Below are 15,183 nucleotides of genomic sequence, written 5' to 3' on the forward strand. Positions count from 1 at the left end.
TTCAATCTACTCACCTCGTTGTAGCGCAAGCCTGCTGCTTGCACACACTGCTTGCACACAGCAGGGCGGCAGTGGGCAATGGGCAATGGACCTGGCCTGTGCGCGCTGACGGGGTGGAATGATGAGGTCAGCTCTCGGTACTGGGCACCCGCTTAGAGAATGCAATGACATAATAGCATACAATTTTTATTAGGTACAATACAAGTGGAGGCAGGCTTGGTAGCTTGTCTCCAGCATTACTTGGGTCTTGCTTGGGTGATGTGAGGTATGCCGTCCGTATACTCCGTACATCCATCGATACAACCAATCTCAAGTTGATCGTGTTCACTCTGATTGACGCTATCCACTCCCCTCCTGTAGCGGGTAGTAGTATGCATGTCGGGTAACGGCTCCCTTCAATAGACCACTGACCGCACGGTCTGTCGGTAGGTATGTCTCATGTCTGTGCAGCGGCATGAGACCTGGGCCTGCTTACCTGGCCCTGGAAACCACCGCCTCGTTTGTGACTTGGCTCATTGATAGCGCTTGCATGTTGCGAGGCCCGGATCCGTCCCGAGCATCCTCAGCGGTTGTTTGGCCTGCCATGGCCTGCACACCAAGCGGATTGCTACAGCCCAACTCAAGACCAGGCCGGCATCAACATTTGTGACGTCTAGAGGAAGTCCCTGTTCCTGGTGGATTGTTTCCCTGCAATGTTTGCCCGCTCAAGTTACTATCCAATTTACCAGGAAGAAACAAAGTGGTCCCTTCAGCCAGCAGCTCGAGGCAAAAACTGCAGCTGTGATAGCGGGATAGCCTGTGGCTGTAGGTCACCCTTGCTCGCCAGGTGCTCGTTTAGCTCCTCCCCCGGCTGTGGCCAGGACTGGGTGCCGCACTTCGGACATGTGTTCTGCACATAATGGACAACGATTTGAGCCGGCGGTGGTGGCGGCGGGGTCGTTGTCGGCGTTAGATGCTCTGGCGGAGTCACCTCTGCTCTGCTTGTTGTTTCCGATCGCTGGGAATTTTTGTATTCAACCCGAGCCCGATGAAACAATATGCACTGGCCGGCACTGTTGACCCAGTCTGGTTAGCATGGCAGAGCAATATACTGACTCCTCGAAAAAGAGGGCGGTGGAGTGGGAAAAGCCTACCCAACAGAGGATATAAGAATGAGTAGAATCACTCCACGGTCCTGCAGTGCGGAATATCCCCATTCGGGATTTCCACCAAGGCTGCCGTCTATTAGCCGCCACATGAGCAAACCAATGCATATAATGGCTGCTATCAATAACAGCACGTCAATGATCAAACTCAACGGCGTTATGGTCTCGACGCCCTTCTCTTTAATCAGCCCGACCAGCCTCAGCGTGTGCCAAGAAGCATATATTAAACCCTGGGTTTTTCGTTAACTGGGACCCCCAAGTTGCCGGATGGTGAAAGAAGAAGCCTCTTACCCAGATGACACTGATTGCGGTATCCAGCTCTGCGCGTTGAGTGATGGCGACGATTACCTCGGCGATTATCATACCCACACATGCAAACAAGGTCGCGCAACGCAAGAAGTACTTGGCCATGGTCCACGACGACCTTTTCTTACGTGGGGGTGCTGGCGGACCGGGGTTGGTCGCTGCGACTGCAGCCTTGATCCCTTCCTCCATCTGAGGCGTCAGCTGGAACGTTTGCTGCTGATAATGCATCGGCATGTGTGCCTGAGCCGGCGGCGCAACGTGGAAGCCGGCCTGCTGCTGTTGGCCGGCAGCCGGCGGTGGCACCACTGTCACATTCGGGCCCGACGCGGTAACGGGGGAGCCCGAAGTAGAAGCCGAGGTGGAGGCCATGGTCAGCACCTGACGTGTGCGGAGCGTTTCCAGCTGTAAGTCCAGGCAGCAGCAGCAGCAGCAGTAGCCATGTACATGAACCGGGGGACGGGGGTACGGAAAAGGATGAAAATGTCAGCCGCGTTCACGGTTGGAGCGAGACGAAAAAGATTGCACCCATCCAATGCTGCGCCCCTTTTCTGGCCATTCGCGTTCTTGTCCTCGCGCCCTCGTACCACCTAAAATTAGGCAGTCGGATTCCTACCCTGTTCATTGATCGACGACGATCTCCACTGTCACCCGCGCCGTGGGGCGTTTGCCCCGAGAGTCACCGCAGCCGCTTGCCGCCTACACTTTCATAAACTACTTCACTAAGAATCATGGGAAACAGGCGTTGGCGCAAGCCATAATCGAGGTGCCGCTCGTGAAGAGCGTATGCCGTTTGCACGATGTTACTGTGTCGACGCAGGTGGTGATAATGACAGAGGTAAGCTTGAAGATATGGGCCCCTGCCTAATTCGATCTAGTCGGAGAACCAGCCGTCTGCCGCATACCCGGCACTCGGTAGGTCTAGTCTTGTCTTTCAACGTGTTGATCTATACATAGTATATTCTAGAGTGCCTCCCATCGGCTTCTTGTCTATCATACAGTTTTGATATAGGTCATCGATACATAGGTTCCGCCAAGAAGTTTGCACATGCTGAACAAGTTCATCGAAATCTAAGCAGCCTCGTCTCCTTGCTGCTGCTGCGCCGCCGCGGTCGTCTTCTTCTTCTGGCGCGTATCCTTCCACCCGACGCCCCAAGCCGTGACGAAGGTGATGACGGCGCACGCCGCGACGAGGTAGAAGACGCGGTCGACGCTGTTGGAGTAGGACAGGAGCACCTCCCCCAGGAGCTCGGGCGGGGACCCGGGCGGGACCAGGGCCTGGACGCCGTCGCCGCTGGCGCCGGCCGCCGAGACGGCCGCGGGCGGGATCGAGGGCGCCCGCACCGTGATCTCGGCCTCGAGGCTCTGCGTGAAGATGGTCGCGGCCACGACGGTGAAGACGGCGGCCGAGAAGTTCTGCGCGAAGATCATGGCGCTCATGCCGACGGGGATCTGGGCTGGCTGTAGGGCATTCTGGATGGCGATGATGCACTATAAATATGCAAAGTGAGTATTAGTGCGCTCATCCACCCACTCACGACCCTTGGCGTTCACCAGAATATCGGCCGTTGGTCGGAGACGGAAGCGAGAAGAAAGAAAAAGGATGGAACGTACTATTTGCATGGCTGCACCTCTACCGGCACCGGTTATGATTTGGTATCCAACCCACTTGGCCGTCTCCGTAGTGGGCGTAAACGTAGACAGCAATCCGTTGCCAATGGCATTCAGAGCACCGCCGAAGACAGCGAAAGGAAGGTAGTACCCGATCTTCGAAACTAGAGGAGGTATACGTGAGCACATCTCGGCGTGGTAAGCGAGACCAGGAGAAAAGGGACAGACTTACTCAAGGCCCCCGACACCACGACAAGCAGGAGCTGGCTAAGGATGCTCGGCAGCATATACAACCCACTAAGCGTAGGCCCGACCCCCTTGACGCCCTGGAAGTAAATGGGCAGGTAAAAGCTGCCGACGGTGGTCGTGACCATGAGAAACAGCCCCTGTATGATGGCCATGAAGACGACGCGCTGCTTCATCATGCTGCCCGGCAGCATGGCCCGGTCGCCCATGCGCCACTCCCACCCCACAAACACGGCGCCCGTCGCGACGGCGCCGCAGAAGAGCCCGATGACCTGCGAACTGCCCCAGGCGTACATGTGGCCGCCCAGCTGGAGCGCGAGCAGGAACATGACGGCCGCGGGCGCGAAGAGGACGAAGCCCAGCAGGTCGAGCTCGGGCAGCAGCCGGCGCAGCAGGGCGAGCGTGAAGGGGGGCTTCTCGGTGATGTCGGGGACGTGGGTCAGGGCCAGGAAGACGGCGGTCACGCCACCGAGGGGTAGGTTGATGTAGAAGCCTACGTGTTTTCTCCATGAGCACGCGTCCAGGGGCAAGGGAAGCAGGGTATAGTGGGCAAGTACTTACACCACCTCCAAGTTGAGTACTCAGTCAAGGCACCGCCGATCAGTGGCCCGCAGACGAGACCCAGTTGCGCAACTATGCCGACGAAATGCAAGATCAGTACTCGGCGCCTCACCGACAGGAGAACGAGATGTTACCCACTTCCTACCATGAGACCCGTGTATACTGATCAGATGGGTCGAGTCAGTAAATGCTTGCAGGGCCGTGAATCCCTCTTAACATATAAGAAGGGGGATAATGACATACAGGGCCTCTTCTCCAAAGCAACAGCCCCGGCGACGAGGGTCATTGCCCCGTTCATTATGCCCGAAGAGCCGAGGCCGGCGATGACCCTGCCCCCGATGAACATGGGCGACGACGTGGCGACGCCGCATACCAATGACCCGACCTCAAACACTAAGAAGAAGATGAGAAACGTCCACTGATGAGGTTCTTCTTATTAGACCCAGAAAACATCAAAAACGTCCCGTATACCAAAACTCACCTTGGCGCTGAACTCGGTGTAAAACTTCCCCGTCAGGGGCTGCAGGCAGGAACTAGGTCACAAGACAGATACCGTCAGCGACACTTCCTCGAAGGGAGGGCAAGCTCACTCGAGATAGGTAATGGATAGTATGGCGGTTAGACTCACTTTGCTAGCTGGTAGGCTCCGGCATACCATCCCACATCCGGTAGACTGTGGAAGTCACTCGTTATCCGCGGGACAGCCTGTCATACACCCGTATTCTTAGAGAGAGGACGACTTGACACACATCGTTTCGGGATTCGGAACCTACCGTGCTTATGATGGATATGTCCAAGAGCATGAGGAAAGCGGCCAAGACGACAGCGATCATGACGGCGAGCAACCTGAAGCCGCTGATGTACTCGGCGGACTCTCCCGTCTTCTCCTGCGTCAGGTCGCCACCCCCAGCGCCACCGCCGCCGCTGGCGGTGGGCGCCGGCGAGATTTGATACCGCTGCTCTGACCTATCATCGCGGGATGCGTCTCCCACTGCCTTTTCTTGAAGGGCTGGCACTGGCACTGGAGGTGGTGCCCCGGCCGCCTCAAGCGAGGTGATGGTGGCGGCAGGGGTGGTAGGTGCTGCCGTCATTACACCGGTGTCGTTGTTGGCCATTGAGGGAAGAAGGTGTGTAGGTGCAATATAAAGGGGTCTAACAGTGCGCACACCCCCAAGACGAAAGAGAAGGGAGAAGAACAAGGAGAGAAGAGTGCACCTGTTCCAGCGGGGTGGATGGCGGCGCGTGGGAAGCCTTCTTTCGATCCGTTCCGCTGAGCTTGTCCTCTATCTGGTGTAATCCGAGAAAAGGGACAGGTCGATATCGTTGTAGAGGGAAGAAACAAACCACACAACACAAACAACAGCAAGCATAGCAGAATAGGGGGAAGAGAAAGAAAAATGGCAAGCCAACAAAAAGACGAGGGAGGACGACGACGACGACGACCACCAGCACGCCGGGGAACAGGGACAAAGGTGAAAGTCCGGTGGGAGTAGTGTCATACGAAATCTGAATCAAGACCGGTTCATTGCAGATGCGGTACCCCAGCCAAATGTCTCTGATTCATCCATGTTTTACTTTTCTTTTCTTTCTCTGTTTTCTCTACCGAAAGCGGCTGACCTATATAGGGGCTGGAGGAAGGATGTAGTTAGGTATTTGTTTTTCCCCCTATGGCTTGCTGTAAGTCCAATTGGAAGTGCTACCATGCGGCAAGTGTTGCACCCCCAACCAATCCCGAACGCCGGACCAGTAATTTCCTCATTAGGTCGTTTATACCAATCAATTGAAAGAATAGTTTCCCGACATACGGGGTTTTGGAACCGACACCGACCGCCATTACCAATGATAGTAGCACGCCTGAACTATGTAGCCGGGGTTTTTGCCGTTTTCAATCTCTACAAAGCAGGTTAGTAATACTGCCAACGTACGTATAGGATTAGTAGTATTAGTCTCAAGCCTCCATATGCCAAGCTTTTCCTCGTTCCCGTCCGTAAGAGATGAGGCTAATAACCCCTCGTGTAACCGACGCCCCTTCAAAGCATGGACGAGTGAGAATGCAACATTCCATAAGCGAGCATTACCTAAGTTTAGACATCCCGGCGAATGAGCTTGTCGTGCGGTTAGATACTCGACGTCTATAGGACGGCTCAAATGCCTGTCTCGTCGCAGGCTTTTTTGGTTCCCTTACTCGTTGTTCGCATTAACACCCAAGTCGCCATGGCGCCATTTTGCGAAGTAAGGCACAGGCTCGGTTCGCTACCTGCTGTTCATGTGGTTTATTTTCCTCTTGCCTACAAATCCGCATGCAGACGACGATAGTCGGCATCGGACCATTTGGATTCGGGCGTAGGCTTGCGCCTCACAAGCCACTTCCTCCCTTATGAGGGCACAGGCAATATTTGGCTATCATACCAATCATCCTAAGCTGAAGAGGTTGGGAAAAGTACCTACACTATGATACAACTCAGTGAGAGATCTAAAACAGGATGAAATGTGCCAGCCCCATATTCCCGTAGACAACCTTAGTCTCAGCTGCCCTCCCAAGTGAGAAACATCTCGGACAACCAATTGTCCTCCATCGACTCCATGAGCATCGTATCCACCGAGTGGTGCCCGCCCGGCGGGCCACCTCCTGCTCCTGCTGCTCCTGATACTCCTGGCTGTCCGCCAGCGCCGGCGCCCTGCGCCATGCCACCACCCCCAGCCGCACCCCCGCCTCCCCGAGATCTGGTCGAGCGCGGCGCGCCACGTGGGCATGGTCAACCGCAGCGCGGCCCCGGCCCGCTTGAACAGGTCGCCCTCCGAGTCCGCGTTGTCGATGCCGGCGACCTGGTGCGCCTGCTCGAACTTGGCCGCCGCCTGCTCGAGGTAGTAGACGATGTCGGCCTCCTTGCGCGCCGCCGCCCGGTCCCAGCCCGGGTCCTCGAGCAGCAGGAGCCGGTAGAGCACCTTCATCGTGCACGCGAAGTGGAACAGGATCGACGAGCAGCACATGGGGATCGACGCGGCGTCCAGCACGCGGAAATTGTCCAGGTACGACTTGGTCGCCTGCAGGCACGCGTGCAGGTACTCGATGCGCCGGTACTCGAAGCCGGAGTAGACCGATGGGGGCTGGTGGGACACGGCCAGTTCGTAGATCAAGATACGGGTGCTTTGGATGTTTGTGATGACCACGTCTGTTCGGTCAAGTTAACAACACAACATATTCTCTGTAGAGATGGAAGTAGATGTTTGCTCACCGTTTTGTAGCACTTCGGGAGAAAACCCTTCTTTCACCTGCTGGAGCGAATCCAGAAACGCCTTGACAAGAAGATATGGCGGGGCGGCTTTCTCTCGATCTTCAGGCCCTTTAAACTGACGGGACACATCTTCCGACACCTTTCCGATTTTCGCGAGAGCTATGAGAACTTCATCGGCAGGCGTCTCGCGGCTTTCGGCCAATTTCGTCATGCAATCCGACAGGGGCGGCGACCATTGGACGACATCAAACTTCATGAACGAACATATGCTGGAGAGATTAGCAGAACCCCTGGGTCTAAGCAGGCTGGGTGCTTACTTTGTGCAAATGATAAAACATGCAAGGAGTGCCCTACGAGTCTCGTTGCTAGGAGGTGGGATATTAAGACCCTTCGGCCCATTGCGCCAGGTATACGCCGTGAAGCAATTCATGTATGGGTGCGCTATCATGTCTTCTCGCGCGGGTCTGGTGATGCGAAGGTCGAAAGCTACAGATATCGCCATATTGCACATGGCTGTATGGAAGCAACAGTTAGCCATAGCAACCAAGAGGGGATCTTTATCACCCCTGCTTTGCAAGTATTCGGGTTCGACGACGAATTGACTTACTACAGAGAAAAGGTTTCCCATATGAGAAATACGCACACCTTGAACGTATCGTCAGCCCTGTCCTTCACTACCTCTGCAGCAGGTATGCCACTCACCATCCAAGAAAAACCAAGAGACCTTGGAGCATGTCAAGGTCACGGTCGCAGTCGACAATCGTTTTCCTGGCAATCGTCTGCCGTATCCTGTCCGCAAGAACATTCTGTTCTTTGACAGACCGAGAGCAGACGGCCCGGATGACCAACCACAGAAAGGGGCGCTCGCGCCAAAGATCCTGAGCCGTCATCTCGGGCGGGAGGTAAAGGATCGGGAAGTGACGGAGCCTTTTCGTGCGAAAGGTCTGGAGGACCACCTCCGCCTCGGCGTACGAAAGGCCTCCGATGTCAGCCCCATCCGTCAGAGATTCAGGGGTATCGTAGGAGGAGGCATTGTGAGGCGGCAACCCCGAGCCTCGCAATCCTGAGACCTCTGGGCCGGGCATAGGACAAGGCGGAAGGCCTGCTGCGGGTAGTCCACTGCCGGTGCAGCTGAGGTCGACATCTGGCTCCACGGACGCTGATGGCGGCCATGGCTGTGAGGCAGGCGAGCTTACGTTTGTCCGGCCGCTGCCGCCCAGGTCGGTCAATGCTTTGGCGGCATTTTGCGACTGTAGCAACGAGACCAGATCATCCAGCTTTTCTTCAATGCGGGCACGTTTTGAGGTCGAAGCCTGGTTCTTGGGCTTGCGTTTCCGCACATTTGGGGCTGGAGTACACACTTTCTTCAGCCGCTGACATCTAAAGGGTGGGTATTATTAGATCTCGTGAGAGTAGGTAGTGTACGGAGGTAACAGTGCGAATCGCTCACCTTTCGCAGACACCACTACTCTGAGGTATACATCGGCATTTCGCGTGCGAACAGTTGCTACAGGCTTGTCCGTACGGAACCGACTGCGTTTGTTTGCTGGATTGGGGTGGGACGGGCACGGGGTCCATGGTGTGTGTACAACGGTCAGCCCGTCGGGCTGGTCACTCACTGGATGTAGCTCAAGGCCGTGTCGTGCGGGATCCAAAGCCCGTGTACTCGACAGGACAGGCTAACAGGCTAAACGATTCGGCACCAAAAGCAACCAAAGGCAGCCCGTTGGTCTCTTGGGGATGAGGGTGTCTTGTCCTATAAAGCGGAGTTGAGTCAAAGTGCTTCAAAGCCGGCCGTTCCGTCAGCTGGAATCTTTAGCTACGGGATTCGCTTCAATGTTCAGCCAAGACTCCGTTCGGTAAGGCTTAGGCTTAGGCTTAGGCAGCCTCCACTTCCACACAGGCCCAACCCACATGTACGTACCTTGCTGTTTACCTCCCTGCCTGTCGCGAGTCTTGACGGGATATTCGCGAAGTGCTTCTTCGTCCGAAGTGATCCCATGAAAACGCCACGCTGAAGAAAAGCAAGGGCAATGTTGAACCCTATTCAAATTGGGTCCCGAATATATCTCACCATGGGCTGAAGTATATACATGCTTCCTGAAGATATGGCCGACGAACATACCGCAGCTGCACGTCGACGTCAACGGCGTCCCTAATGGCATGCTTTGCGAAACAAATACTCACAACTTTCTGCACATGTCGACAAATTGCCAGCTCAGTAAAGATCTTGCATGGGCATCGAATTCCGATATCGAATTCTCGCTGTGCTACCGGCAGCATGGCAACCCTCCATCGCAGCAACAAACGCTAGCTGGGATGACGTCGATAGGTCCGCTCCGAGCTCGGCACTAGCCGGAATCCTCAAATTTGAAGCTCTGCCAACAGCGGCATTGGCGATGGACCCGCCCCGGCAAAAACTTCGCGATCGCACTCGATTAGGGAGGCGCGCTTCGCTTCGCATCTACTATTCCCTAAGCCTTCTTCAGTTCATAACTCGCGTGCGGCTCTTTTCTTCTGCCCCTCCCGGTGCCCATTGATTTGAGCGCCAGAAGCGCCCGGAGCCGCCCTCTTCTTCCACAACCATGTCCCGCCTCTACACCTCCGCCGCTTTCCGGATAGCAAGGCTCTCCTCCCGGCCGACCTTCTCGATCCGACAATACTCGTCCGGCTCCCGCCTGACCCTGGCCTACGACCACCATGCGCCCTCCAAAGATGGTCGCGATGCGAACGACTCGCCCATTATCGTCATGCACGGGCTGTTCGGGTCCAAGAAGAACAACCGGGGTATAAGCAAGTGCGTATAGTCACTGAAACGGCCGGCCGACCGAGAAATACAGGCAGAGAGAAACGGTATTGTTGACATGGGTGTCTGCTTCTTATAGGGTCCTGGCGCGCGACCTCAACCGCCATGTATTCGCCATCGATCTGCGCAACCACGGCGAATCGCCCCACGACCATAAGCACGACTACTCGGCAATGGCGGAGGACGTCGCCGGCTTCATCGAGGAACACAAGTTGAAGCAACCTACTCTGCTGGGCCATTCAATGTAGGTTGTGCCATCCGCCCGCCCGTCCGTCCCCCAAAGCGACAACTTACCACGGCGCCGCTCTCTACGAGAAATACAACAAGACTTTCAAGGAGAAGGGGGACGAGAACGAGAGGAACATAATAGCGTCTGACTTGTCCAAACAAATATACAGGGGAGCCAAGGCCGCCATGGCGCTCGCGCTCGCGCAGCCGAGCCTGATCCGCGACATCGTCTCCGTGGACAACGCGCCCGTCAACGCCATCCTCGAGAGCAGCTTCGGCAAGTACGTGCAAGGCATGAAGCGGATCGAGGAGGCGGGCGTGACGAAGCAGAGCGAGGCCGACAAGATCCTACAAGACTACGAAAAGGTTCGTCCATAGCATCGCATCCATATACGCCCGGGGAATGAAAGGAAGAAGAAAGAAACGGCCTTCGGGAACCCAAAACTGACATGACGACGGCACCACCCACTGCAGGAACTCCCCGTCCGCCAATTCCTCCTCGGCAACCTGCACCGCCCCGAACCCAGCGACCCCAAGCAAAAGTTCCGCGTCCCCCTCGGCATCCTCGGCCGCCAGCTCGACCAGATGGGCGGCTTCCCCTTCACCGACCCGGAGCGCGCCCGCTTCGAGCGCCCCGCCCTCTTCGTCCGCGGCACCCAGAGCAAGTACGTGCCCGACGAGGTCATCCCCCTCATCGGCCGCTTCTTCCCGTGCTTCAAGCTCGTCGACATCGACGCCGGCCACTGGCTCATCTCGGAGAAGCCCGAGGAGTTCTTGAAAGGTAAGCAGGTTCTGCGTTAGATATATATACCCTTCTCACTATACTCAGCTTGCTAACACAAGTTTTCCCTTACTTTAGCTGTAACCGAGTTCCTTGAGCCGAAGGAGTAGACTCCAATGTAGATCATCAAGGAGACACATTCCCTGGATAGAATGAAGGCTCTGGCATAATGGCTGCAGCATACCAATCGCAGTGTTTGTGCTGAGCCAGTCGACGATGGGACCGATAGAGGTATATGATAGACAAAAGTTGCATTCTTCTTTCTTAGAGGGTGATATACCCAGCTATATAACATAGACGCTCGCGCGAAAAGGGGGGGGACGCCCTATTGTGTATATCCCATAACGCCTAACCCCAAGCCATGACCTCATAAACAACTAGAGTGATGCTTCAATGTTCCATTCCCCATGCATCCGTTGGTGAGATACCCGAACCACTGCTAACCCGCAATAAACAAGGTTGTGGTATGGCCGCTTAGCAAGGGCAGGCCGAAGAATAGTCAGAACCCAGGTTGCCGATGTTCAAGGTTGTGTTATTGGATCTCGGTGCTGCGCCTGCTAGCAGGTCGGGCTTCTGCACAATCTGGTCCACGACCTCCACAAAGGGCCTCTTGATGTTCTCCTTCGTCTTGGCGCTGACTTCGCAGAACAAGGCCCCGTTCGCTTCAGCAAAGGCCTGGCCCTCCTCAAACGTTACTGCACGGCCACCTCCGGCCACTTTGTCAAGTTTGCTTCCCACCTGAAGATTTTGGTCAGCTTGGCGTTGCCTTGCCCGTTTTAACGTTGGTAGCTTACTAGATAGAGAACTGCGTTGGGGGCCGCGTTTGATTTGGCTTCATCTATCCACTTCTCCATACCGACAAAGCTGGCTCTGCTGGAGATGTCGTATACTAGAATCACACCATGTGCTCCTCTGTAGTAACTTGTGGATAGAGTACGGAATCTTTCTTGCCCGGCCTGGAAGTCTCATCAGTGACTTGCTCTTTACGAGGGGTTGGCTGCCATGGCAGATTTCATATGGCAAACTCACCGTATCAAATACGTTTAGTCTGTACGCCTTTCCGCGGACAGCCAAGTGTTTTGACTATGTAATCAATCAGGTCAGTAAGGTTTCACCTTGCTTGCTTGGAGGTGTCTCACCTTGAAGTCAATGCCTATTGTGGCAGTAGATGATTCGGGATCAAACTGGTCATCGCAATATCTGAGCAATACTGTGATGGTTTCTAGTCAGCCTTCGCAGCCTCGGGGATGTTCAGACGAATGTGGGCCCGTGAAGATGCCGTCATTTGGGCACGCTGCAAATGAACGAATGTAAAGGGGTCAGACGGGTAGTGAATGGGACGTACAAGCACTCTTCCCGGCGCCGGATGGGCCGATGATTAGCACCTTGAGCACAGGAATCGTATCCTCGGAAGCCATGGTGACGATATGATTTTGGTGGATGTAGCGGTGATGCGAACGGAATATCCAAGACCCATGCGATGAGAGAAGGAGGAGTGGCGAGCTTCAACAATAACGACTGACTGGCAAGCCGGAAAAAAGACCCAAGAAACAGGACTGGTATATTAATAACAACAACAAGGCCAGCAGCAGCAGCACATTGACCCGGGACAGCTTCCGTAAGCTTTGAGCACTGGAGCTATATGGAACAGTCAAAGAAGGTCGCCAGGTCCGGTGCTAGGGAATGGAGCTAGGAACCAGGGCGCTGTTAATAAGGATGCGTTGTTGGCGGTGGGAATGATTATTGCCAGACGGGAACGTGCGAGAGATGGCTTTTATTCAATGACCTAAATGCGGACTAGGCCGTTGAGTTGGCTGGCTTTGCACGTTGCAGGTGAAGACGGAGCAGGTATTCAGGTGTGGAAGAGCGGACTTGCGGGGAGAGTCGAGGTTTCTCTGGTAGTGGGTGAGTGGTAGGTAGAATCCGATCGTTCCAAGGAGTCTGTGCTTTCCGGGCTGGGCTGGGCTGAGCTGGGGTTTCTCAGGTGGTCTGGTCAGTAGGGCCAAGGCTGATTCGTATCAAGGTTTTGAGGTGTTATTAGAAGGGTGGAAAGCCTTCTAGATGGGAAAAGCGAGGCGGGTCTAGGTCGCCCTAACACTGATCAAGGAGAGGATGCGAGGGGAGCAGGCAGTATGGATGTACGTGCGAGAATTAAGGCGCAGGCTTCGTTTTTGTTGATCTGGTGCTTTTGTAAGTGCAGCTTAGGTCGCAGGCCGTCACTTGCCCGTTTCTTGTCTACAGGGGGCGCTCAACCGAGCTTCAGAGTTTAAGCCCAGTAGCAGCACCTCAAAGGACAGCAGTAAAACAGATGTGGAGATGAGGAATAATAAATCAAACGATAGGATCGTGATCAAGTAGGCAGACAAAACAAAGAGAGTGGCATCTCGACTGAGTGTGCTGTTTGTTGTTAGTCAGGCAGCATGTCGGGGGCCGTGAAGGGTTGGTTGGCATGACGTGGGGGAGCTACACCCGATAAGTTGCATGCCATCCTGATAGGCTGACTGAGCATGAGCATGATGATATCCATGCACACATGACCAGCGTTCCTGATATCGTGATATGGTAGCACCTGGCAAATATTTCTTTCACGCGTCACAAAAATATGCAAGTATGCTAGGTATGTAGTTTTCAGGCTTCACCATGGCACATTCGGCTCGGTATTGCAACGTCTGGACAGCTCAAGTTGTGAGAGTTTTTTTTGTCTTTCCGTACTTCGTCAACCATCTCGGCCGTGCGTGCACATTCATTATTTTTTGGTATCCCAGCAAAGACATGGCCAGCATCGCATACCCCTTTGGCTCCGCGGGCTTCTCTTGCCCATCGTCATATTGCAGAAAAAGAACCATGAATTCATGAAAAGCTGACCGTCCCATTTTTATCGGCTGAGAGGCAGCCTCTCTACATGCGCTGCTATCCTTAGCTGCGCCCGATGCAAATCAGAAGTGAGACCGTAATGCCATTTGCAGAAAACCCTCACGCCGTTCCATGTCCAGAGAGATCGTCACAATCGCTATGTGTGCCTTTACACCTCCTCAAGGACACGCTCCTTGAACTCCCGCTCAACCTTCTGGCCGTCCTCGTTGGTGGTCGACTCGCCGTGCAGCGTCATCAGGGCACCAAGGTCGAACTTGGGCTGCTTGAGCAGCTTGACCTTGCGGATGTGCACCTAAATAAGAAATGTCAGTATATAGCTTCATATAGTCCAGGACTTGTCGGCGAGAAAACCCACGTTTTGCAGGGGGTAGATGCCCTGGGTAGACTTCTCGATCTCACGGCCGATAACCTCGGGGATGAGCTTGGAGACCAGCTGCTGCAGAGTGCAGCTGGCGGCCTCACGCTGGATGATCTCGATCATCTTCTTGCGGATGGCACGGATTTGGGAAGAGGCGGCGTAGGTGGTCTTCTTGATCTGGTTGGGCCGACGCTTGGTGAAAGCGATGGCGAAGAGGCGGAGGAGGTAGTCATCGGTGGTCTTGACGGTGACGTTGGCCTCAATCAGAGACTGCCACTTTCGCACCAGCGAGCGCAGCTTGTCGGAAGTGAAGTCCAGGCCGTGGAAGTTGGTCAGGCAGTTCTTGCCCTGGACCTCGTCGACTCGGAGCTTAACCTTGCGGAACGAGTGGTCCTCATCCTTCTGGAGATCGGCCAGGAGACCTCAACGATGCGACCCTTCAGGGCGTCGTTGGCGTTCTTCAGACCGGTGGTACGGTTGACCAGAGTCTTACCGACACTATAGAACAAAAAAGGGTTAGATATGCCTTCAGCTAGCGATCGAGCAGGGAGCGGAAATCGTACTCTCGGATGTTGAAGGGAGCGGGGGCCTATTGATATCAAGTTAGCAAGAATGTACTGGCACGCATTTGCAGGGAAGTCCTTGGCATGAGTTTCCTCTTTGCCGTACGCACCTTGAGGCCGAACCAGTCCTTGCGGGAGAAGGGGTCCACGGTCTTCTTCTTGAGACCCTTCTTGCCCTTTGACAATCTCTTGTTCCTATTGAATGCCCGTGGTTAGCCCTCGAACATCCCCCAAAAATGAACCATCGGAACGCGTTCTGCTGCGAGGCGTTGGGAAGACGGGCTAAGGATGAGCGTAATGCAAGGGTGTCATGTGCGCATTCGTCGAAGTCGAGTTTGCTGCTGGGTCGAGATATGCCATGTATCGGATTGGGAACGACAACGCCTTCGCAAGGCATTGAACGGGTGCTTTAATGAAATAATCGGTAGACTCACTTTCCCACAGCCATGATTGCGATCGGATGTGTAGCCG

General features: G+C 54.9%; 6 protein-coding genes across 6 annotated transcripts; 1 reads left to right on the forward strand and 5 right to left on the reverse strand.

Moving 5' to 3' along the window:
* Positions 1-748: 748 nt before the first annotated feature.
* On the reverse strand, positions 749-1,820 carry PG997_013915 (uncharacterized protein; the record flags this gene model as incomplete). Its single annotated transcript, XM_066818229.1, has 2 exons — positions 749-997; positions 1,437-1,820. 2 exons carry the CDS (start codon positions 1,818-1,820, stop codon positions 749-751), a joined length of 633 nt encoding a protein of 210 aa, XP_066663921.1.
* Positions 1,821-2,519: 699 nt separating this feature from the next.
* Positions 2,520-4,981, reverse strand: PG997_013916 (MFS multidrug transporter; the record flags this gene model as incomplete). The annotated part of the gene is made up of 8 exons (XM_066818230.1): positions 2,520-2,939; positions 3,063-3,223; positions 3,292-3,798; positions 3,867-3,938; positions 4,110-4,284; positions 4,348-4,399; positions 4,495-4,571; positions 4,640-4,981. 8 exons carry the CDS (start codon positions 4,979-4,981, stop codon positions 2,520-2,522), a joined length of 1,806 nt encoding a protein of 601 aa, XP_066663922.1.
* Positions 4,982-6,391: 1,410 nt separating this feature from the next.
* Positions 6,392-8,680, reverse strand: PG997_013917 (uncharacterized protein; the record flags this gene model as incomplete). The annotated part of the gene is made up of 7 exons (XM_066818231.1): positions 6,392-6,590; positions 6,655-7,039; positions 7,103-7,371; positions 7,420-7,588; positions 7,710-7,747; positions 7,805-8,482; positions 8,553-8,680. The coding sequence occupies 7 exons, from the start codon at positions 8,678-8,680 to the stop codon at positions 6,392-6,394; spliced, it is 1,866 nt and encodes a 621-aa protein (XP_066663923.1).
* Positions 8,681-9,687: 1,007 nt separating this feature from the next.
* On the forward strand, positions 9,688-11,027 carry PG997_013918 (uncharacterized protein; the record flags this gene model as incomplete). The annotated part of the gene is made up of 5 exons (XM_066818232.1): positions 9,688-9,899; positions 9,988-10,152; positions 10,307-10,502; positions 10,611-10,917; positions 10,996-11,027. The coding sequence occupies 5 exons, from the start codon at positions 9,688-9,690 to the stop codon at positions 11,025-11,027; spliced, it is 912 nt and encodes a 303-aa protein (XP_066663924.1).
* Positions 11,028-11,391: 364 nt separating this feature from the next.
* PG997_013919 (uncharacterized protein) lies at positions 11,392-12,335 on the reverse strand (the record flags this gene model as incomplete). Its single annotated transcript, XM_066818233.1, has 5 exons — positions 11,392-11,655; positions 11,712-11,873; positions 11,947-12,000; positions 12,057-12,127; positions 12,263-12,335. The coding sequence occupies 5 exons, from the start codon at positions 12,333-12,335 to the stop codon at positions 11,392-11,394; spliced, it is 624 nt and encodes a 207-aa protein (XP_066663925.1).
* A 1,604-nt stretch (positions 12,336-13,939) lies between these two features.
* On the reverse strand, positions 13,940-15,160 carry PG997_013920 (40S ribosomal protein eS1; the record flags this gene model as incomplete). The annotated part of the gene is made up of 6 exons (XM_066818234.1): positions 13,940-14,083; positions 14,147-14,518; positions 14,578-14,647; positions 14,713-14,738; positions 14,823-14,907; positions 15,147-15,160. The coding sequence occupies 6 exons, from the start codon at positions 15,158-15,160 to the stop codon at positions 13,940-13,942; spliced, it is 711 nt and encodes a 236-aa protein (XP_066663926.1).
* Positions 15,161-15,183: the final 23 nt, after the last annotated feature.

This window comes from Apiospora hydei (assembly GCF_038363865.1).
Source record: "Apiospora hydei strain CBS 114990 chromosome Unknown utg000009l_segment0_segment0, whole genome shotgun sequence".
NCBI lineage: Eukaryota > Fungi > Ascomycota > Sordariomycetes > Amphisphaeriales > Apiosporaceae > Apiospora > Apiospora hydei.